At 34.5% G+C, this 26,609-nt stretch overlaps 1 protein-coding gene across 1 annotated transcript in view; it reads left to right on the forward strand.

Annotated features, from left to right (window-relative positions):
- The window catches only part of foxo1a (forkhead box O1 a), a 204,918-nt gene that overhangs the window by 162,050 nt on the left and 16,259 nt on the right, over positions 1–26,609 (forward strand). The window contains exon 2 of the mRNA XM_071358118.1: positions 6,955–7,149. Within this exon, the coding sequence (XP_071214219.1) occupies positions 6,955–7,149 (195 nt within the window). The remainder of the gene's footprint in view (positions 1–6,954; positions 7,150–26,609) is intronic.

A 26,609-nucleotide genomic window follows, 5' to 3' on the forward strand; every position in this document is an offset into this window, starting at 1 on the left:
CCTGGCTGTGCAGTCATGAGTGACGGCCCATGACTGCATGGCCCACCTGGGGACGGCTCGTTAGGAAGTCCAGGATCCAGTTGCAGAGGGAGGTGTTTAGTCCCAGGGTCCTTAGCTTAGTGATGAGATTTGAGGGCACTATGGTGTTGAACACTGAGCTGTTGTCAATGAATAGCATTCTCACATAGGTGTTCCTTTTGTCCAGGTGGGAAAGGGCAGTGTGGAGTGCAATAGAGATTGCATCATCTATGGATCTGTTGGCGCGGTATGCAAATTGGACTGGGCCTAGGGTTTCTGGGATAATGGTGTTGATGTTGACCAGCCTTTCAATGCACTTCATGGCTACAGATGTGAGTGCTACGGGTCGGTAGTCATTTAGGCAGGTTACCTTACTATTTTTGGGTACTGGGACAATGGTGGTCTGCATGAAACATGTTGGTATTACAGACTCAATCAGGGACATGTTGAAAATGTCAGTGAAGACACTTGCCAGTTGGTCAGCGCATGCTCGGAGTACACGTCCTGGTAATTCGTCTGTCCCTGCGGCCTTGTGAATATTGACCCTTTTAAAGGCCTTACTCTCATCATCTGCGGAGAGCGTGATCACACAGTTGTCCGGAACAGCTGGTGCTCTCATGCATGTTTCAGTGTTACTTGCCTCGAAGCGAGCATAGAAGTAATTTAGCTCGTCTGGTAGGCTCGTGTCACTGGGCAGCTCTCGGTTGTGCTTCCCTTTGTAGTCTGTAATAGTTTGCAAGTCTTGCCACATCCGACGAGCATCGGAGCCGGTGTAGTACGATTTGAACTTAGTCATGTATTAATGCTTTGCCTGTTTGATGGTTCGTCAGAGGGCATAGTGGGATTTCTTATAAGCTTCCGGGTTAAAGTCCCACTCCTTGAAAGCGGCAGCTCTACCCTTTAGCTCAGTGCGGATGTTGCCTGTAATCCATGGCTTCTGGTTGGGGTATGTGCGTACAGTCACTGTGGGGATGACGTCATCGATGCACTTATTGATGAAGTCAGTGACTGATGTGGTGTACTCCTCAATGCCATCGGAAGAATCCCGGAACATATTCCAGTCTGTGCTAGCAAAACAGTCCTGTAGCTTAGCATCTGCTTCATCTGACCACTTTCTTATTGACAAAGTCACTGGTGCTTCCTGTTTAAATTTTAGCTTGTAAGCAGGAATCAGGAGGATAGAATTATGGTCCGATTTGCCAAATGGAGGGCGAGGGAGAGCTTTGTACGTGTCTCTGTGTGTGGAGTAAAGGTGGTCTAGAGTGTTTTACTCTGGTTTCACATTTAACATGCTGGTAGAAATGAGGTAAAACGGATTTAATTTTCGAAGAATATAGACGAAAACTCTCTAGGTAGATAGTGTGGTCTACTACAGGTTATCATGAGATACTCTACCTCAGGCGAGCAAAACCTTGAGACTTCCTTAGATTTTTGTGCACCAGCTGTTGTTTACAAATATACATAGACCGTCACCCCTTGTCTTACCAGAGGCTGCTGTTCTATCCTGCCGACACAGTGTATAACCCGCCAGCTGTATGTTATTCATGTCGTCGTTCAGCTACGACTCAGTGAAACATAAGATATTACAGTTTTTAATGTCCCGTTGGTAGGATATATGTGCTTTCAGTTCGTCCCATTTATTATCCAGCGATTGTACGTTGGCCAATAGTACAGATGGCAGAGGCAGATTAGCCGCTCGTCGCCGGATCCTCACAAGGCACCCCGATCTCCTTCCGCGAAACCTCTGTCTCTTTCTCCTGTGAATGACGGGGATAAGGGCCTGTTCGGGTGTCTGGAGTAAATCCCTCTCGGCCGACTCATTAAAGAAAAAGTATTCATCGAACTCAAGGTAAGTAGTCGCTGTTCTGATGTCCAGACACTCTTTTCGGTCATTATGTACAAAATAAGTTACAAACAATGCGAAAAAACAAACAAAATTGCACAGTTAGTTTTAGAGCCCATAAAACGGTAGCCATCCTCTCCGGCGCCATTCTGACTTGCATACTATAACCAAGTCGCGCCAACCAGAGCAACTATAATTATGAAGGACATAAATCAAAGACATCATGCTCCTTTGTTGATGAGAGAGGAGAGGTGTAGAGACATAGCTTCGTACAGAGCTGTACTATAATGTTGTAATATTATGGTCTGTAGAGATGGCTCAGTACAGAGCTGTACTGCTGTAATATTATGGTCTGTAGAGATGGCTCAGTACAGAGCTGTACTGCTGTAATATTATGGTCTGTAGAGATGGCTCAGTACAGAGCTGTACTGCTGTAATATTATGGTCTGTAGAGATGGCTCAGTACAGAGCTGTACTGCTGTAATATTATGGTCTGTAGAGATGGCTCAGTGCAGAGCGACCTTATCCTCTACCTGGTATTAGATGGTGTAGGAGTGACCTTATCCTCTACCTGGTATTAGATGTAGGAGTGACCTTATCCTCTACCTGGTAGTAGATGTAGGAGTGACCTTATCCTCTACCTGGTATTAGATGTAGTAGTGACCTTATCCTCTACCTGGTATTAGATGTAGTAGTGACCTTATCCTCTACCTGGTATTAGATGGTGTAGGAGTGACCTTATCCTCTACCTGGTAGTAGATGGTGTAGGAGTGACCTTATCCTCTACCTGGTAGTAGATGTAGTAGTGACCTTATCCTCTACCTGGTATTAGATGTAGTAGTGACCTTATCCTCTACCTGGTATTAGATGGTGTAGGAGTGACCTTATCCTCTACCTGGTAGTAGATGTAGTAGTGACCTTATCCTCTACCTGGTAGTAGATGGTGTAGGAGTGACCTTATCCTCTACCTGGTAGTAGATGTAGTAGTGACCTTATCCTCTACCTGGTATTAGATGTAGTAGTGACCTTATCCTCTCCCTGGTAGTAGATGTAGTAGTGACCTTATCCTCTACCTGGTAGTAGATGGTGTAGTGACCTTATCCTCTCCCTGGTAGTAGATGTAGTAGTGACCTTATCCTCTACCTGGTAGTAGATGGTGTAGTGACCTTATCCTCTCCCTGGTAGTAGATGTAGTAGTGACCTTATCCTCTCCCTGGTAGTAGATGTAGTAGTGACCTTATCCTCTACCTGGTATTAGATGGTGTAGTCGTGACCTTATCCTCTACCTGGTAGTAGATGTAGTAGTGACCTTATCCTCTACCTGGTAGTAGATGTAGTAGTGACCTTATCCTCTACCTGGTAGTAGATGTAGTAGTGACCTTATCCTCTCCCTGGTAGTAGATGTAGTAGTGACCTTATCCTCTACCTGGTAGTAGATGGTGTAGTCGTGACCTTATCCTCTACCTGGTAGTAGATTTAGTAGTGACCTTATGCTCTACCTGGTAGTAGATGTAGGAGTGACCTTATCCTCTACCTGGTAGTAGATGTAGTAGTGACCTTATCCTCTACCTGGTAGTAGATGTAGTAGTGACCTTATCCTCTACCTGGTAGTAGATGGTGTAGTAGTGACCTTATCCTCTACCTGGTATTAGATGGTGTAGGAGTGACCTTATCCTCTACCTGGTATTAGATGGTGTAGTGACCTTATCCTCTACCTGGTAGTAGATGTAGGAGTGACCTTATCCTCTACCTGGTAGTAGATGTAGTAGTGACCTTATCCTCTACCTGGTATTAGATGTAGTAGTGACCTTATCCTCTACCTGGTATTAGATGGTGTAGTCGTGACCTTATCCTCTACCTGGTAGTAGATGTAGTAGTGACCTTATCCTCTACCTGGTAGTAGATGTAGGAGTGACCTTATCCTCTACCTGGTAGTAGATGTAGTAGTGACCTTATCCTCTACCTGGTATTAGATGTAGTAGTGACCTTATCCTCTACCTGGTATTAGATGGTGTAGTCGTGACCTTATCCTCTACCTGGTATTAGATGGTGTAGGAGTGACCTTATCCTCTACCTGGTAGTAGATGTAGTAGTGACCTTATCCTCTACCTGGTAATAGATGTAGTAGTGACCTTATCCTCTACCTGGTAGTAGATGTAGGAGTGACCTTATCCTCTACCTGGTAGTAGATGTAGTAGTGACCTTATCCTCTACCTGGTAGTAGATGTAGTAGTGACCTTATCCTCTACCTGGTATTAGATGTAGTAGTGACCTTATCCTCTACCTGGTAGTAGATGTAGTAGTGACCTTATCCTCTACCTGGTATTAGATGTAGGAGTGACCTTATCCTCTACCTGGTATTAGATGGTGTAGTAGTGACCTTATCCTCTACCTGGTAGTAGATGGTGTAGTAGTGACCTTATCCTCTACCTGGTAGTAGATGTAGTAGTGACCTTATCCTCTCCCTGGTAGTAGATGTAGGAGTGACCTTATCCTCTACCTGGTAGTAGATGTAGTAGTGACCTTTTCCTCTACCTGGTAGTAGATGGTGTAGTAGTGACCTTATCCTCTACCTGGTAGTAGATGTAGGAGTGACCTTATCCTCTACCTGGTAGTAGATGGTGTAGTAGTGACCTTATCCTCTACCTGGTAGTAGATGTAGTAGTGACCTTTTCCTCTACCTGGTAGTAGATGTAGTAGTGACCTTTTCCTCTACCTGGTAGTAGATGTAGTAGTGACCTTATCCTCTACCTGGTAGTAGATGTAGTAGTGACCTTATCCTCTACCTGGTATTAGATGGTGTAGTCGTGACCTTATCCTCTACCTGGTAGTAGATGGTGTAGTAGTGACCTTATCCTCTACCTGGTAGTAGATGTAGTAGTGACCTTATCCTCTACCTGGTATTAGATGGTGTAGTCGTGACCTTATCCTCTACCTGGTATTAGATGGTGTAGGAGTGACCTTATCCTCTACCTGGTAGTAGATGTAGTAGTGACCTTATCCTCTACCTGGTAGTAGATGTAGTAGTGACCTTTTCCTCTACCTGGTAGTAGATGTAGTAGTGACCTTATCCTCTACCTGGTAGTAGATGTAGTAGTGACCTTTTCCTCTACCTGGTAGTAGATGTAGTAGTGACCTTTTCCTCTACCTGGTAGTAGATGGTGTAGTGACCTTATCCTCTCCCTGGTAGTAGATGTAGTAGTGACCTTATCCTCTACCTGGTATTAGATGGTGTAGTCGTGACCTTATCCTCTACCTGGTAGTAGATGGTGTAGTAGTGACCTTATCCTCTACCTGGTAGTAGATGGTGTAGTGACCTTATCCTCTACCTGGTAGTAGATGTAGTAGTGACCTTATCCTCTACCTGGTATTAGATGGTGTAGTCGTGACCTTATCCTCTACCTGGTAGTAGATGGTGTAGTAGTGACCTTTTCCTCTACCTGGTAGTAGATGGTGTAGTGACCTTATCCTCTACCTGGTAGTAGATGTAGTAGTGACCTTATCCTCTACCTGGTATTAGATGGTGTAGTCGTGACCTTATCCTCTACCTGGTAGTAGATGGTGTAGTAGTGACCTTATCCTCTACCTGGTAGTAGATGTAGTAGTGACCTTATCCTCTACCTGGTATTAGATGGTGTAGTCGTGACCTTATCCTCTACCTGGTATTAGATGGTGTAGGAGTGACCTTATCCTCTACCTGGTAGTAGATGTAGTAGTGACCTTATCCTCTACCTGGTAGTAGATGTAGTAGTGACCTTTTCCTCTACCTGGTAGTAGATGTAGTAGTGACCTTATCCTCTCCTTGTCTTTCTCCAGCTCCAGCAGGGTTTATAGAGCCAGGCAGCTGGAGGGGATTTAAGCCTGTATGCTGAGATGTTACAGGAAAGGGCACACAGTGAAAAGACCGTCCCCAGAGGCACTCTAATCCCTATTTATATACTGTAGTGCACTACTACCCTATGGCCCATCTGGTCAAAAGTAGTGTACCATGTAGGGAATAGGGTGCCATTTGGGAAGTGAAAACAGTGTCATACATCTTAACATGGCATTTCAGTGGCAAGGGGATGTTACGTCAATCCCACTGTCTGCTGCCTACAAGTGGTCTTTGAAGGGCAAACACATCACAATACAAGCTATGACAACGACGACATGGTCAGAACGCCGCAGCTGTTTAATAGAATAGTACCATGATCTAAACACTGAGCTCACCGTGAAGCCAACCCTTTTTGGAAGTGTTTTTTTAATCTTATTTTTGTGGAAAGCTCTGGACTCATCACAACCATTCTCACACTTCTCCATCTCTCTCCCTCCTCTCCCTCCTCTCCATCTCTCTCCCTGCTCTCACCCTTCTCCATCTCTCTCCCTCCTCTCCATCTCTCTCCCCCCTTCTCCATCTCTCTCCCTCCTCTCCATCTCTCTCCCCCCTTCTCCATCTCTCTCCCTCCTCTCCATCTCTCCCCCCTTCTCCATCTCTCTCTCTCCCTCCTCTCCATCTCTCTCCCTCCTCTCCATCTCTCCCCCCTTCTCCATCTCTCTCCCTCCTCTCCATCTCTCTCCCTCCTCTCCATCTCTCTCCCTCCATCTCTCTCCCCCTTCTCCATCTCTCTCCCTCCTCTCCATCTCTCTCCCTCCTCTCCATCTATCTCCCTCCTCTCACCCTTCTCCATCTCTTTCCATCTCTCTCCCTCCTCTCACCCTTCTCCGTCTCTCTCCCTCCTCTCCATCTCTCTCCATCTCTCTCCCTCCTCTCCATCTCTCTCCCTCCTCTCCCTCCTCTCCATCTCTCTCCCTCCTCTCACCCTTCTCCATCTCTCTCCCTCCTCTCCATCTCTCTTCCTCCTTTCCATCTATCTCCCTCCTCTCATCTCTCTCCATCTCTCTCCCTCCTCTCCCTCCTCTCCATCTCTCTCCCTCCTCTCACCCTTCTCCATCTCTCTCCCTCCTTTCCATCTCTCTCCCTCCTTTCCATCTCTCTCCCTCCTCTCGATCTCTCTCCCTCCTCTCCCTCCTCTCCATCTCTCTCCCTCCTCTCCATCTCTCTCCATCTCACTCCCTCCTCTCTATCTCTCTCCCTCCTCTCCATCTCTCTCCAGAACTCTATCCGGCACAACCTGTCCCTCCACAGTCGGTTCGTCCGTGTGCAGAACGAGGGGACAGGGAAGAGTTCCTGGTGGATGCTAAACCCCGAGGGAGGGAAGACTGGGAAGTCCCCTCGACGTAGAGCAGCCTCCATGGACAACAACAACAGCAAGTTCGCCAAGAGCAGAGGACGGGCTGCTAAGAAGAAGGTACAGAAATAAACTGTTGTTCAATGTCTTTATTATATTAACTACAGTATCCATACAGTATCAGTATCAGTACAGTATCAGTATCCATACAGTATCAGTATCAGTACAGTATCAGTATCCATACAGTATCAGTATCCATACAGTATCAGTATCCATACAGTATCAGTATCAATACAGTATCTATACAGTAACTAAATATGTACAGTATCTATACAGTATCTATATCTATACAGTAACTATATCTATACAGTATCTATATATATACAGTAACTATATCTATACAGTATCCATACAGTATCTATATCTATACAGTATGTATACAGGAACTATATCTATACAGTATCTATACAGTATCTATATCTATACAGTAACTATATCTATACAGTATCCATACAGTATCAGTGTCAATACAGTATTTATATCTATACAGTAACTAAATCTATACAGTATCTATACAGTATCTATATCTATACAGTATGTATACAGGAACTATATCTATACAGTATCTATACAGTGACTATATCTATACAGTATCTATATCTATACAGTAACTATATCTATACAGTATCTATATCTATACAGTAACTATATCTATACAGTATCTATAGCTATACAGTATCTATACAGTATCTATACAGTAACTATATCTATACAGTATCTATACAGTATCTATACAGTATCTATATCTATACAGTAACTATATCTATACAGTATATATACAGTAACTATATCTATACAGTATCTATACAGTATCTATATCTATACAGTAACTATATCTATACAGTATCTATACAGTATCTATATCTATACAGTAACTATATCTATACAGTATCTATACAGTATCTATACAGTAACTATATCTATACAGTATCTATACAGTATCTATTCAGTATCTATATCTATACAGTAACTATATCTATACAGTATCTATAGCTATACAGTATCTATACAGTATCTATACAGTAACTATATCTATACAGTATATATACAGTATCTATATCTATACAGTATCTATACAGTAGCTATACAGTAACTATATCTATACAGTATCTATACAGTATCTATATCTATACAGTAACTATATCTATACAGTATCTATACAGTAACTATATCTATACAGTATCTATACAGTATCTATATCTATACAGTAACTATATCTATACAGTATCTATATCTATACAGTAACTATATCTATACAGTATCTATACAGTATCTATATCTATACAGTAACTATATCTATACAGTATCTATATCTATACAGTAACTATATCTATACAGTATCCATACAGTATCTATATCTATACAGTATGTATACAGGAACTATATCTATACAGTATCTATACAGTATCTATATCTATACAGTAACTATATCTATACAGTATCCATACAGTATCAGTGTCAATACAGTATTTATATCTATACAGTAACTAAATCTATACAGTATCTATACAGTATCTATATCTATACAGTATGTATACAGGAACTATATCTATACAGTATCTATACATTGACTATATCTATACAGTATCTATACAGTATCTATATCTATACAGTAACTATATCTATACAGTATCTATATCTATACAGTAACTATATCTATACAGTATCTATAGCTATACAGTATCTATACAGTATCTATACAGTAACTATATCTATACAGTATCTATACAGTATCTATAGCTATACATTTACATTTAAGTCATTTAGCAGACGCTCTTATCCAGAGCGACTTATCTATACAGTATCTATACAGTATATATACAGTATCTATACAGTATCTATATCTATACAGTAACTATATCTATACAGTATCTATACAGTAGCTATACAGTAGCTATACAGTAACTATATCTATACAGTATCTATACAGTATCTATATCTATACAGTATCTATATCTATACAGTATCTATATCTATACAGTAACTATATCTATACAGTATCTATACAGTATCTATACAGTATCTATATCTATACAGTAACTATATCTATACAGTATCTATAGCTATACAGTATCTATACAGTATCTATACAGTAACTATATCTATACAGTATATATACAGTATCTATACAGTATCTATATCTATACAGTAACTATATCTATACAGTATCTATACAGTATCTATACAGTAGCTATACAGTAACTATATCTATACAGTATCTATACAGTATCTATATCTATACAGTAACTATACAGTATCTATATCTATACAGTAACTATATCTATACAGTATCTATACAGTATCTATATCTATACAGTAACTATATCTATACAGTATCTATACAGTATCTATACAGTAACTATATCTATACAGTATCTATACAGTATCTATATCTATACAGTAACTATATCTATACAGTATCTATAGCTATACAGTATCTATACAGTATCTATACAGTAACTATATCTATACAGTATATATACAGTATCTATACAGTATCTATATCTATACAGTAACTATATCTATACAGTATCTATACAGTATCTATACAGTAGCTATACAGTAACTATATCTATACAGTATCTATACAGTATCTATATCTATACAGTAACTATATCTATACAGTATCTATACAGTATCTATATCTATACAGTAACTATATATATATACAGTATCTATACAGGATCTATATCTATACAGTAACTATATCTATACAGTATCTATACAGTATCTATATCTATACAGTAACTATATCTATACAGTATCTATATCTATACAGTAACTATATCTATACAGTATCCATACAGTATCTATATCTATACAGTATGTATACAGGAACTATATCTATACAGTATCTATATCTATACAGTAACTATATCTATACAGTATCCATACAGTATCAGTGTCAATACAGTATTTATATCTATACAGTAACTAAATCTATACAGTATCTATACAGTATCTATATCTATACAGTATGTATACAGGAACTATATCTATACAGTATCTATACATTGACTATATCTATACAGTATCTATATCTATACAGTAACTATATCTATACAGTATCTATATCTATACAGTAACTATATCTATACAGTATCTATACAGTAACTATATCTATACAGTATCTATACAGTATCTATACAGTATCTATATCTATACAGTAACTATATCTATACAGTATCTATACAGTAGCTATACAGTAACTATATCTATACAGTATCTATACAGTATCTATATCTATACAGTAACTATATCTATACAGTATCTATACAGTATATATATCTATACAGTAACTATATCTATACAGTATCTATACAGTATCTATATCTATACAGTAACTATATCTATACAGTATCTATACAGTAACTATATCTATACAGTAGCTATACAGTATCTATATCTATACAGTAACTATATATATACAGTATCTATACAGTATCTATATCTATACAGTAACTATATCTATACAGTATCTATACAGTATCTATATCTATACAGTAACTATATCTATACAGTATCTATATCTATACAGTAACTATATCTATACAGTATCCATACAGTATCTATATCTATACAGTATGTATACAGGAACTATATCTATACAGTATCTATACAGTATCTATATCTATACAGTAACTATATCTATACAGTATCCATACAGTATCAGTGTCAATACAGTATTTATATCTATACAGTAACTAAATCTATACAGTATCTATACAGGAACTATATCTATACAGTATCTATACATTGACTATATCTATACAGTATCTATACAGTATCTATATCTATACAGTAACTATATCTATACAGTATCTATATCTATACAGTAACTATATCTATACAGTATCTATAGCTATACAGTATCTATACAGTAACTATATCTATACAGTATCTATACAGTATCTATACAGTATCTATATCTATACAGTAACTATATCTATACAGTATCTATACAGTAGCTATACAGTAACTATATCTATACAGTATCTATACAGTATCTATATATATACAGTAACTATATCTATACAGTATCTATACAGTAACTATATCTATACAGTAACTATACAGTAACTATATCTATACAGTACCTTTACAGTATCTCTATCTATACAGTATCTATATCTATACAGTAAATATATATATACAGTATCTATACAGTATCTATATCTATACAGTAACTATACAGTATCTATACAGTATCTATATATATACAGTATCTATACAGGATCTATATCTATACAGTAACTATATCTATACAGTATCTATACAGTATCTATATCTATACAGTAACTATATCTATACAGTATCTATATCTATACAGTAACTATATCTATACAGTATCCATACAGTATCTATATCTATACAGTATGTATACAGGAACTATATCTATACAGTATCTATACAGTATCTATATCTATACAGTAACTATATCTATACAGTATCCATACAGTATCAGTGTCAATACAGTATTTATATCTATACAGTAACTAAATCTATACAGTATCTATACAGTATCTATATCTATACAGTATGTATACAGGAACTATATCTATACAGTATCTATACATTGACTATATCTATACAGTATCTATACAGTATCTATATCTATACAGTAACTATATCTATACAGTATCTATATCTATACAGTAACTATATCTATACAGTATCTATACAGTAACTATATCTATACAGTATCTATACAGTATCTATACAGTATCTATATCTATACAGTAACTATATCTATACAGTATCTATACAGTAGCTATACAGTAACTATATCTATACAGTATCTATACAGTATCTATATCTATACAGTAACTATATCTATACAGTATCTATACAGTATCTATATCTATACAGTAACTATATCTATACAGTATCTATACAGTATCTATATCTATACAGTAACTATATCTATACAGTATCTATACAGTAACTATATCTATACAGTAGCTATACAGTATCTATATCTATACAGTAACTATATATATACAGTATCTATACAGTATCTATATCTATACAGTAACTATATCTATACAGTATCTATACAGTATCTATATCTATACAGGAACTATATCTATACAGTATCTATATCTATACAGTAACTATATCTATACAGTATCCATACAGTATCTATATCTATACAGTATGTATACAGGAACTATATCTATACAGTATCTATACAGTATCTATATCTATACAGTAACTATATCTATACAGTATCCATACAGTATCAGTGTCAATACAGTATTTATATCTATACAGTAACTAAATCTATACAGTATCTATACAGGAACTATATCTATACAGTATCTATACATTGACTATACAGTATCTATATCTATACAGTAACTATATCTATACAGTATCTATATCTATACAGTAACTATATCTATACAGTATCTATACAGTATCTATACAGTAACTATATCTATACAGTATCTATACAGTATCTATTCAGTATCTATATCTATACAGTAACTATATCTATACAGTATCTATAGCTATACAGTATCTATACAGTATCTATACAGTAACTATATCTATACAGTATATATACAGTATCTATATCTATACAGTAACTATATCTATACAGTATCTATACAGTAGCTATACAGTAACTATATCTATACAGTATCTATACAGTATCTATATCTATACAGTAACTATATCTATACAGTATCTATACAGTAACTATATCTATACAGTATCTATACAGTATCTATATCTATACAGTAACTATATATATACAGTATCTATACAGTATCTATATCTATACAGTAACTATATCTATACAGTATCTATACAGTATCTATATCTATACAGTAACTATATCTATACAGTATCTATATCTATACAGTAACTATATCTATACAGTATCCATACAGTATCTATATCTATACAGTATGTATACAGGAACTATATCTATACAGTATCTATACAGTATCTATATCTATACAGTAACTATATCTATACAGTATCCATACAGTATCAGTGTCAATACAGTATTTATATCTATACAGTAACTAAATCTATACAGTATCTATACAGTATCTATATCTATACAGTATGTATACAGGAACTATATCTATACAGTATCTATACATTGACTATATCTATACAGTATCTATACAGTATCTATATCTATACAGTAACTATATCTATACAGTATCTATATCTATACAGTAACTATATCTATACAGTATCTATAGCTATACAGTATCTATACAGTATCTATACAGTAACTATATCTATACAGTATCTATACAGTATCTATAGCTATACAGTATCTATACAGTATCTATACAGTATATATACAGTATCTATACAGTATCTATATCTATACAGTAACTATATCTATACAGTATCTATACAGTAGCTATACAGTAGCTATACAGTAACTATATCTATACAGTATATATACAGTATCTATATCTATACAGTAACTATATCTATACAGTATCTATATCTATACAGTAACTATATCTATACAGTATCTATACAGTAACTATATCTATACAGTATCTATACAGTATCTATATCTATACAGTAACTATATCTATACAGTATCTATAGCTATACAGTATCTATACAGTATCTATACAGTAACTATATCTATACAGTATATATACAGTATCTATATCTATACAGTAACTATACAGTATATATATCTATACAGTAACTATATCTATACAGTATCTATACAGTATCTATATCTATACAGTAACTATATCTATACAGTATCTATACAGTATCTATACAGTAACTATATCTATACAGTATCTATACAGTATCTATACAGTATCTATATCTATACAGTAACTATATCTATACAGTATCTATAGCTATACAGTATCTATACAGTATCTATACAGTAACTATATCTATACAGTATATATACAGTATCTATACAGTATCTATATCTATACAGTAACTATATCTATACAGTATCTATACAGTAGCTATACAGTAACTATATCTATACAGTATCTATACAGTATCTATATCTATACAGTAACTATATCTATACAGTATCTATACAGTATCTATATCTATACAGTAACTATATATATATACAGTATCTATACAGGATCTATATCTATACAGTAACTATATCTATACAGTATCTATACAGTATCTATATCTATACAGTAACTATATCTATACAGTATCTATATCTATACAGTAACTATATCTATACAGTATCCATACAGTATCTATATCTATACAGTATGTATACAGGAACTATATCTATACAGTATCTATATCTATACAGTAACTATATCTATACAGTATCCATACAGTATCAGTGTCAATACAGTATTTATATCTATACAGTAACTAAATCTATACAGTATCTATACAGTATCTATATCTATACAGTATGTATACAGGAACTATATCTATACAGTATCTATACATTGACTATATCTATACAGTATCTATACAGTATCTATATCTATACAGTAACTATATCTATACAGTATCTATATCTATACAGTAACTATATCTATACAGTATCTATACAGTAACTATATCTATACAGTATCTATACAGTATCTATATCTATACAGTAACTATATCTATACAGTATCTATACAGTAGCTATACAGTAACTATATCTATACAGTATCTATACAGTATCTATATCTATACAGTAACTATATCTATACAGTATCTATACAGTATATATATCTATACAGTATATATATCTATACAGTAACTATATCTATACAGTATCTATATCTATACAGTAACTATATCTATACAGTATCTATACAGTAACTATATCTATACAGTAACTATATATATACAGTATCTATACAGTATCTATATCTATACAGTAACTATATCTATACAGTATCTATACAGTATCTATATCTATACAGTAACTATATCTATACAGTATCTATATCTATACAGTAACTATATCTATACAGTATCCATACAGTATCTATATCTATACAGTATGTATACAGGAACTATATCTATACAGTATCTATACAGTATCTATATCTATACAGTAACTATATCTATACAGTATCCATACAGTATCAGTGTCAATACAGTATTTATATCTATACAGTAACTAAATCTATACAGTATCTATACAGGAACTATATCTATACAGTATCTATACATTGACTATATCTATACAGTATCTATACAGTATCTATATCTATACAGTATCTATATCTATACAGTAACTATATCTATACAGTATCTATAGCTATACAGTATCTATACAGTATCTATACAGTAACTATATCTATACAGTATCTATACAGTATCTATACAGTATCTATATCTATACAGTAACTATATCTATACAGTATCTATACAGTAGCTATACAGTAACTATATCTATACAGTATCTATACAGTATCTATATATATACAGTAACTATATCTATACAGTATCTATACAGTAACTATATCTATACAGTAACTATACAGTAACTATATCTATACAGTATCTATTTATATACAGTAACTATATCTATACAATATATATACAGTATCTATACAGTAACTATATCTGTACAGTATCTATACAGTGTCTATACAGTATCTATATCTATACAGTACATATACAGTATCTATATCTATACAGTACCTTTACAGTATCTCTATCTATACAGTATCTATATCTATACAGTAACTATATATATACAGTATCTATACAGTATCTATATCTATACAGTAACTATACAGTATCTATACAGTATCTATATATATACAGTATCTATACAGGATCTATATCTATACAGTAACTATATCTATACAGTATCTATACAGTATCTATATCTATACAGTAACTATATCTATACAGTATCTATATCTATACAGTAACTATATCTATACAGTATCCATACAGTATCTATATCTATACAGTATGTATACAGGAACTATATCTATACAGTATCTATATCTATACAGTAACTATATCTATACAGTATCCATACAGTATCAGTGTCAATACAGTGTTTATATCTATACAGTAACTAAATCTATACAGTATCTATACAGTATCTATATCTATACAGTATGTATACAGGAACTATATCTATACAGTATCTATACATTGACTATATCTATACAGTATCTATACAGTATCTATATCTATACAGTAACTATATCTATACAGTATCTATATCTATACAGTAACTATATCTATACAGTATCTATACAGTAACTATATCTATACAGTATCTATACAGTATCTATATCTATACAGTAACTATATCTATACAGTATCTATACAGTAGCTATACAGTAACTATATCTATACAGTATCTATACAGTATCTATATCTATACAGTAACTATATCTATACAGTATCTATACAGTATCTATATCTATACAGTAACTATATCTATACAGTATCTATACAGTATCTATATCTATACAGTAACTATATCTATACAGTATCTATACAGTAACTATATCTATACAGTAGCTATACAGTATCTATATCTATACAGTAACTATATATATACAGTATCTATATCTATACAGTAACTATATCTATACAGTATCTATACAGTAACTATATCTATACAGTATATATACAGTATCTATACAGTATCTATATCTATACAGTAACTATATCTATACAGTATCTATACAGTAGCTATACAGTAACTATATCTATACAGTATCTATACAGTATCTATATCTATACAGTAACTATATCTATACAGTATCTATACAGTATCTATATCTATACAGTAACTATATATATATACAGTATCTATACAGGATCTATATCTATACAGTAACTATATCTATACAGTATCTATACAGTATCTATATCTATACAGTAACTATATCTATACAGTATCTATATCTATACAGTAACTATATCTATACAGTATCCATACAGTATCTATATCTATACAGTATGTATACAGGAACTATATCTATACAGTATCTATATCTATACAGTAACTATATCTATACAGTATCCATACAGTATCAGTGTCAATACAGTATTTATATCTATACAGTAACTAAATCTATACAGTATCTATACAGTATCTATATCTATACAGTATGTATACAGGAACTATATCTATACAGTATCTATACATTGACTATATCTATACAGTATCTATACAGTATCTATATCTATACAGTAACTATATCTATACAGTATCTATATCTATACAGTAACTATATCTATACAGTATCTATACAGTAACTATATCTATACAGTATCTATACAGTATCTATACAGTATCTATATCTATACAGTAACTATATCTATACAGTATCTATACAGTAGCTATACAGTAACTATATCTATACAGTATCTATACAGTATCTATATCTATACAGTAACTATATCTATACAGTATCTATACAGTATATATATCTATACAGTATATATATCTATACAGTAACTATATCTATACAGTATCTATATCTATACAGTAACTATATCTATACAGTATCTATACAGTAACTATATCTATACAGTAACTATATATATACAGTATCTATACAGTATCTATATCTATACAGTAACTATATCTATACAGTATCTATACAGTATCTATATCTATACAGTAACTATATCTATACAGTATCTATATCTATACAGTAACTATATCTATACAGTATCCATACAGTATCTATATCTATACAGTATGTATACAGGAACTATATCTATACAGTATCTATACAGTATCTATATCTATACAGTAACTATATCTATACAGTATCCATACAGTATCAGTGTCAATACAGTATTTATATCTATACAGTAACTAAATCTATACAGTATCTATACAGGAACTATATCTATACAGTATCTATACATTGACTATATCTATACAGTATCTATACAGTATCAATATCTATACAGTATCTATATCTATACAGTAACTATATCTATACAGTATCTATAGCTATACAGTATCTATACAGTATCTATACAGTAACTATATCTATACAGTATCTATACAGTATCTATACAGTATCTATATCTATACAGTAACTATATCTATACAGTATCTATACAGTAGCTATACAGTAACTATATCTATACAGTATCTATACAGTATCTATATATATACAGTAACTATATCTATACAGTATCTATACAGTAACTATATCTATACAGTAACTATACAGTAACTATATCTATACAGTATCTATTTATATACAGTAACTATATCTATACAATATATATACAGTATCTATACAGTAACTATATCTGTACAGTATCTATACAGTGTCTATACAGTATCTATATCTATACAGTACATATACAGTATCTATATCTATACAGTACCTTTACAGTATCTCTATCTATACAGTATCTATATCTATACAGTAACTATATATATACAGTATCTATACAGTATCTATATCTATACAGTAACTATACAGTATCTATACAGTATCTATATATATACAGTATCTATACAGGATCTATATCTATACAGTAACTATATCTATACAGTATCTATACAGTATCTATATCTATACAGTAACTATATCTATACAGTATCTATATCTATACAGTAACTATATCTATACAGTATCCATACAGTATCTATATCTATACAGTATGTATACAGGAACTATATCTATACAGTATCTATATCTATACAGTAACTATATCTATACAGTATCCATACAGTATCAGTGTCAATACAGTGTTTATATCTATACAGTAACTAAATCTATACAGTATCTATACAGTATCTATATCTATACAGTATGTATACAGGAACTATATCTATACAGTATCTATACATTGACTATATCTATACAGTATCTATACAGTATCTATATCTATACAGTAACTATATCTATACAGTATCTATATCTATACAGTAACTATATCTATACAGTATCTATACAGTAACTATATCTATACAGTATCTATACAGTATCTATATCTATACAGTAACTATATCTATACAGTATCTATACAGTAGCTATACAGTAACTATATCTATACAGTATCTATACAGTATCTATATCTATACAGTAACTATATCTATACAGTATCTATACAGTATCTATATCTATACAGTAACTATATCTATACAGTATCTATACAGTATCTATATCTATACAGTAACTATATCTATACAGTATCTATACAGTAACTATATCTATACAGTAGCTATACAGTATCTATATCTATACAGTAACTATATATATACAGTATCTATACAGTATCTATATCTATACAGTAACTATATCTATACAGTATCTATATCTATACAGTAACTATATCTATACAGTATCTATATCTATACAGTAACTATATCTATACAGTATCCATACAGTATCTATATCTATACAGTATGTATACAGGAACTATATCTATACAGTATCTATACAGTATCTATATCTATACAGTAACTATATCTATACAGTATCCATACAGTATCAGTGTCAATACAGTATTTATATCTATACAGTACCTAAATCTATACAGTATCTATACAGGAACTATATCTATACAGTATCTATACATTGACTATACAGTATCTATATCTATACAGTAACTATATCTATACAGTATCTATATCTATACAGTAACTATATCTATACAGTATCTATAGCTATACAGTATCTATACAGTATCTATACAGTAACTATATCTATACAGTATCTATACAGTATCTATACAGTATCTATATCTATACAGTAACTATATCTATACAGTATCTATACAGTAGCTATACAGTAACTATATCTATACAGTATCTATACAGTATCTATATATATACAGTAACTATATCTATACAGTATCTATACAGTAACTATATCTATACAGTAACTATACAGTAACTATATCTATACAGTATCTATTTATATACAGTAACTATATCTATACAATATATATACAGTATTTATACAGTAACTATATCTGTACAGTATCTATACAGTGTCTATACAGTATCTATATCTATACAGTACATATACAGTATCTATATCTATACAGTACCTTTACAGTATCTCTATCTATACAGTATCTATATCTATACAGTAACTATATCTATACAGTATCTATACAGTATCTATATCTATACAGTAACTATACAGTATCTATACAGTATCTATATCTATACAGTAACTATATCTATACAGTATATATATCTATACAGTAACTATATCTATACAGTATCTATACAGTACCTATACAGTATCTCTACAGTACCTATACAGTATCTCTATCTTTACAGTATCTATACAGTACCAATACAGTATCTCTATCTATACAGTACCTATACAGTATCTCTATCTATACAGTATCTCTACAGTATCTATACAGTACCTATACAGTATCTCTATCTATACAGTAACTATACAGTATGTATATATATACAGTATCTATACAGTATGTATACAGTATGTATATCTATACAGTACCTATACAGTATGTATATCTATACAGTATCTGTACAGTACCTATGCAGTATGTATATCTATACAGTATCTATACAGTATATATATATACAGTATCTATACAGTAACTATATCTATACAGTATCTATATCTACACAGTATCTATACAGTATCTATATATGCACAGTATCTATACAGTAACTATATGTATACAATATCTATACAGTATCTATATCTATACAGTAACTATATCTATACAGTATCTATATCTATACAGTATCTATACAGTATCTATACAGTATGTATATCTATACAGTATCTATACAGTATGTATATCTATACAGTATCTGTACAGTATCTTTACAGTACTTATGCAGTATGTATATCTATACAGTATCTATACAGTAACTATATCTTTACAGTATCTATAAAGCATCTACATCTATACAGTATCTATATCTATACAGTATCTATACAGTATCTATATCTATACAGTATCTATATCTATACAGTATCTATACAGTATCTATATCTATACAGTATCTATATCTATACAGTATCTATATCTACACAGCATCTATACATTACCTATATCTATACAGTGTCTATATCTATACAGTAACTATATCTATACAGTATCCATACAGTATCTATATCTATACAGTATGTATACAGGAACTATATCTATACAGTATCTATACAGTATCTATATCTATACAGTAACTATATCTATACAGTATCCATACAGTATCAGTGTCAATACAGTATTTATATCTATACAGTAACTAAATCTATACAGTATCTATACAGGAACTATATCTATACAGTATCTATACATTGACTATACAGTATCTATATCTATACAGTAACTATATCTATACAGTATCTATATCTATACAGTAACTATATCTATACAGTATCTATAGCTATACAGTATCTATACAGTATCTATACAGTAACTATATCTATACAGTATCTATACAGTATCTATACAGTATCTATATCTATACAGTAACTATATCTATACAGTATCTATACAGTAGCTATACAGTAACTATATCTATACAGTATCTATACAGTATCTATATATATACAGTAACTATATCTATACAGTATCTATACAGTAACTATATCTATACAGTAACTATACAGTAACTATATCTATACAGTATCTATTTATATACAGTAACTATATATATACAATATATATACAGTATTTATACAGTAACTATATCTGTACAGTATCTATACAGTGTCTATACAGTATCTATATCTATACAGTACATATACAGTATCTATATCTATACAGTACCTTTACAGTATCTCTATCTATACAGTATCTATATCTATACAGTAACTATATCTATACAGTATCTATACAGTATCTATATCTATACAGTAACTATACAGTATCTATACAGTATCTATATCTATACAGTAACTATATCTATACAGTATATATATCTATACAGTAACTATATCTATACAGTATCTATACAGTACCTATACAGTATCTCTACAGTACCTATACAGTATCTCTATCTTTACAGTATCTATACAGTACCAATACAGTATCTCTATCTATACAGTACCTATACAGTATCTCTATCTATACAGTATCTCTACAGTATCTATACAGTACCTATACAGTATCTCTATCTATACAGTAACTATACAGTATGTATATATATACAGTATCTATACAGTATGTATACAGTATGTATATCTATACAGTACCTATACAGTATGTATATCTATACAGTATCTGTACAGTACCTATGCAGTATGTATATCTATACAGTATCTATACAGTATATATATATACAGTATCTATACAGTAACTATATCTATACAGTATCTATATCTACACAGTATCTATACAGTATCTATATATGCACAGTATCTATACAGTAACTATATGTATACAATATCTATACAGTATCTATATCTATACAGTAACTATATCTATACAGTATCTATATCTATACAGTATCTATACAGTATCTATACAGTATGTATATCTATACAGTATCTATACAGTACCTATACAGTATGTATATCTATACAGTATCTGTACAGTATCTTTACAGTACTTATGCAGTATGTATATCTATACAGTATCTATACAGTAACTATATATTTACAGTATCTATAAAGCATCTAAATCTATACAGTATCTATATCTATACAGTATCTATACAGTATCTATATCTATACAGTATCTATATCTATACAGTATCTATACAGTATCTATATCTATACAGTATCTATATCTATACAGTATCTATATCTACACAGCATCTATACATTACCTATATCTATACAGTGTCTATATCTATACAGTATCTATAAGTATCTATATCTATACAGTATCTATACAGTATCTATATCTACACAGTATATCTATACAGTAGCTATACAGTATCTATATCTATACAGTATCTATATTTATACAGTATCTATATCTACACAGTATATATATACAGTAGCTATACAGTATCTATATCTATACAGTATCTATATCTATACAGTATCTATATCTATACAGTAGCTATACTGTTTCTATACAGTATCTATATCTATACAGTAACTATATCTATACAGTATTTATACAGTGTCTATATCTATACAGTATCTATACAATATCTATAGCTATACAGTATATATACAGTATCTATACGGTATCTATACAGTACCTATACAGTATGTATATCTATACAGTATCTATACAGTATCTATATCTATACAGTATCTATACAGTATATATACAGTATCTATACGGTATCTATACAGTACCTATACAGTATGTATATCTATACAGTATCTATACAGTATCTATATCTATACAGTATCTATACAGTATATATACAGTATCTATACGGTATCTATACAGTATATATACAGTATGTATATCTATACAGTATCTATAGGCAGGACCATGACTTTTTCCTGACCAGGTCTCTTGAGAGGGCCTTAATGATTTGATACCTACAGTTGAAGTCTAACAGAGGCTAGTGTCCATCTACAGTTGAAGTCCAACAGAGGCTAGTGTCCATCTACAGTTGAAGTCCAACAGAGGCTAGTGTCCATCTACAGTTGAAGTCTAACAGAGGCTAGTGTCCATCTACAGTTGAAGTCTAACAGAGGCTAGTGTCCATCTACAGTTGAAGTCTAACAGAGGCTAGTGTCCATCTACAGTTGAAGTCTAACAGAGGCTAGTGTCCATCTACAGTTGAAGTCTAACAGAGGCTAGTGTCCATCTACAGTTGAAGTCTAACAGAGGCTAGTGTCCATCTACAGTTGAAGTCTAACAGAGGCTAGTGTCCATCTACAGTTGAAGTTCAACAGAGGCTAGTGTCCATCTACAGTTGAAGTCAGAAGTTTATATACATTTAGGTTGGAGTCATTAAAACTGGTTTTTCAACCACTCCACAAATTTCTTGTTAACAAACTATAGATTTGGCAAGTCGGTTAGGACATCTACTTTGTGCATGACACAAGTAATTTTTCCAACAATTGTTTACAGACAGATTATTTCACTTAAAATTCACGGTATCACAATTCCAGCTGGTCAGAAGTTTACATACACTAAGTTGTGACTGTGCCTTTAAACAGCTTGGAAAATTCCAGAAAATGATGTCATGGCTTTAGAAGCTTCTGATAGGCTAATTGACCTCATTTGAGTCAATTGGAGGTGTACCTGTGGATGTATTTCAAGGTCTACCTTCAAACTCAGTGCCTCTTTGCTTGACATCATGGGAAAATCAAAAGAAATCAGCCATGACCTCAAAAAGATGTGTAGTCATCCACAAGTCTGGTTTATCCTTGGGATCAATTTCCGAACACCTGGAGGTACAACGATCATCTGTACAAACAATAGTACGCACGTATAAACACCATGGGACCACGCAGCCGTCATACCGTTCAGGAAGGAGACGCATTCTGTTTCCTAGAGATGAACGTACTTGTCACGTCCTGACCTTAGTTATTATGTGTGTTGCTTGTTTTAGTGGGCATTCTATGTTGTGTGTCTAGGTTGTCTGTTTCTGTGTTCAGCCTAATATGGTTCTCAATCAGAGGCAGCTGTCAATCGTTGTCCCTGATTGAGAATCATATATAGGTGGCTTGTTTTGTGTTGGGTATTGTGGGTGGTTGTCTTCTGTCTTTGTGTTCTGCACCAGATATGACTGTTTTCGGTTTTCACATTTATTGTTTTGTTGTTTGTAGTGTTCACATATTCTTTATTAAATTATGTTGAACACTAGCCGCGCTGCGTTTTGGTCCTCTCCTTCATCCCAGGAAGAAAGCCGTTACAGAACCACCCACCAAACTCGGACCAAGCAGCGTGGCTACGGGAAGCAGCGGCAGCAGCAGCAGCAGGAGCTAGCAAGGCAGAGTGGCTGGAAGCCCGAGAGGCTCCCCCCAAAATTTCTTGGGGGGGGGGTACACGGGTAGTGTGGCTGGGTCAAGTGGGAGACTTGAGCCAGTTCCCCGTGCTTACCATAAGGAGCAGTTGGCTAAATTGAGGTACGAGTCGGAGAATGTGGAGGAGTTATTGGACAGATTGGAGGAAAGTGAAAGGATGGGAGATTATGAGACATTTGATGAGTTGTTGGTGATATTGGAGGAGAGCGAAGAGAGAGAGAGATGTTGGTTTGGCGTAGTATACACGGTACTCGCCCTGAGGTGTGTGATTACCGTGGAGCGCGGGAGTACGGGCAGACACCGTGTTATGCGGAAGAGCGCACGGTGTCTCCTGTACGTGTGCATAGCCCGGTGCGGGTTATTCCACCTCCCCGCACTGGCCGGGCTAGATTGAGCATTGAGCCAAGTGCCATGAAGCCGGCTCAACATATCTGGCCTCCAGTACGTCTCCTCGGGCCGGTGTACATGGCACCAGCCTTACGCATGGTGTCCCCGGTTCGCAAACACAGCCCAGTGCGGGTTATTCCACCTCCCCGCACTGGTCGGGCTACGGGGAGTATTCAACCAGGTAAGGTTGGGCAGGCTCGGTGCTCAAGGGAGCCAGTACGCCTGCACGGTCCGGTATATCCGGCGCCACCTTCCCGCCCCAGCCCAGTACCATCAGTGCCTACACCACGCACCAGGCTTCCAGTGCGTCTCCAGAGCCCTGTTCCTCCTCCACGCACTCTCCCTGTGGTGCGTGTCTCCAGCCCAGTACCTCCAGTGCCGGCACCACGCACCAAGCCTCCTGTGCGTCTCCAGAGCCCTGTACACACTGTTCCTTCTCCCCGCACTCGCCCTTAGGTGCGTGCCCTCAGCCCGGTACCACCAGCACCAGGCCTATAGTGCGCTTTGAGAGTCCAGTGTGCCCTGTTCCTGCTCCCCGCACTAGCCTTGAGGTGCGTGTCTCCAGTCCGGTACCACCAGTTCCGGCAACACGCACCAGGCCTACTGTGCGCCTCAGCAGGTCAGAGTCGGCCGTCTGCCCAACGCCGCCTGCACTGCTTGCCTGCCCAGCGCCGTCTGAGCCATCCGTCTGCCCAGCGCCGTCAGAGTCTGCCGTCTGCCCAACGCCGTCTGAGCTGTCCGTCTGCCAAGCGCCGCCTGCGCTGTCCGTCTGTACTGAGCCTTCAAAGCCGCCCGTCTGTCCTGAGCCTTCAAAGCCGCCCGTCTGTCCTGAGCCTTCAAAGCCGCCCGTCTGTCCTGAGCCTTCAAAGCCGCCCGTCTGTCCTGAGCCTTCAAAGCCGTCCGCCAGACAGGAGCCGCTAGAGCCGTCCGCCAGACAGGAGCCGCTAGAGCCTTCCGCCAGACAGGAGCCGCTAGAGCCTTCCGCCAGACAGGAGCAGCCAGAGCCTTCCGCCAGACAGGAGCAGTCAGAGCCTTCCGCCAGTCATGAGCTGCCCTCCAGTCATGAGCTGCCCTCCAGTCGTGAGCTGCCCTCCAGTCATGAGCTGCCCTCCAGTCATGAGCTGCCCCTCAGTTCGGAGCTGCCACTAGTCCAGAGCTGCCATTCAGTCCAGAGCTGCCTCTCTGTCCGGAGCTGCCCTTCAGTCCGGAGTTGCCCCTCTGTCCTGAGCTACCTCTCTGTCCTGAGCTACCTCTCTGTCCTGAGCTACCTCTCTGTCCTGAGCTACCTCTCTGTCCTGAGCTGTCTCCTCTATCTAGGGGGAACCG

Source organism: Salvelinus alpinus, chromosome 21, assembly GCF_045679555.1.
Source record: "Salvelinus alpinus chromosome 21, SLU_Salpinus.1, whole genome shotgun sequence".
NCBI classification, from domain to species: Eukaryota; Metazoa; Chordata; class Actinopteri; order Salmoniformes; family Salmonidae; genus Salvelinus; species Salvelinus alpinus.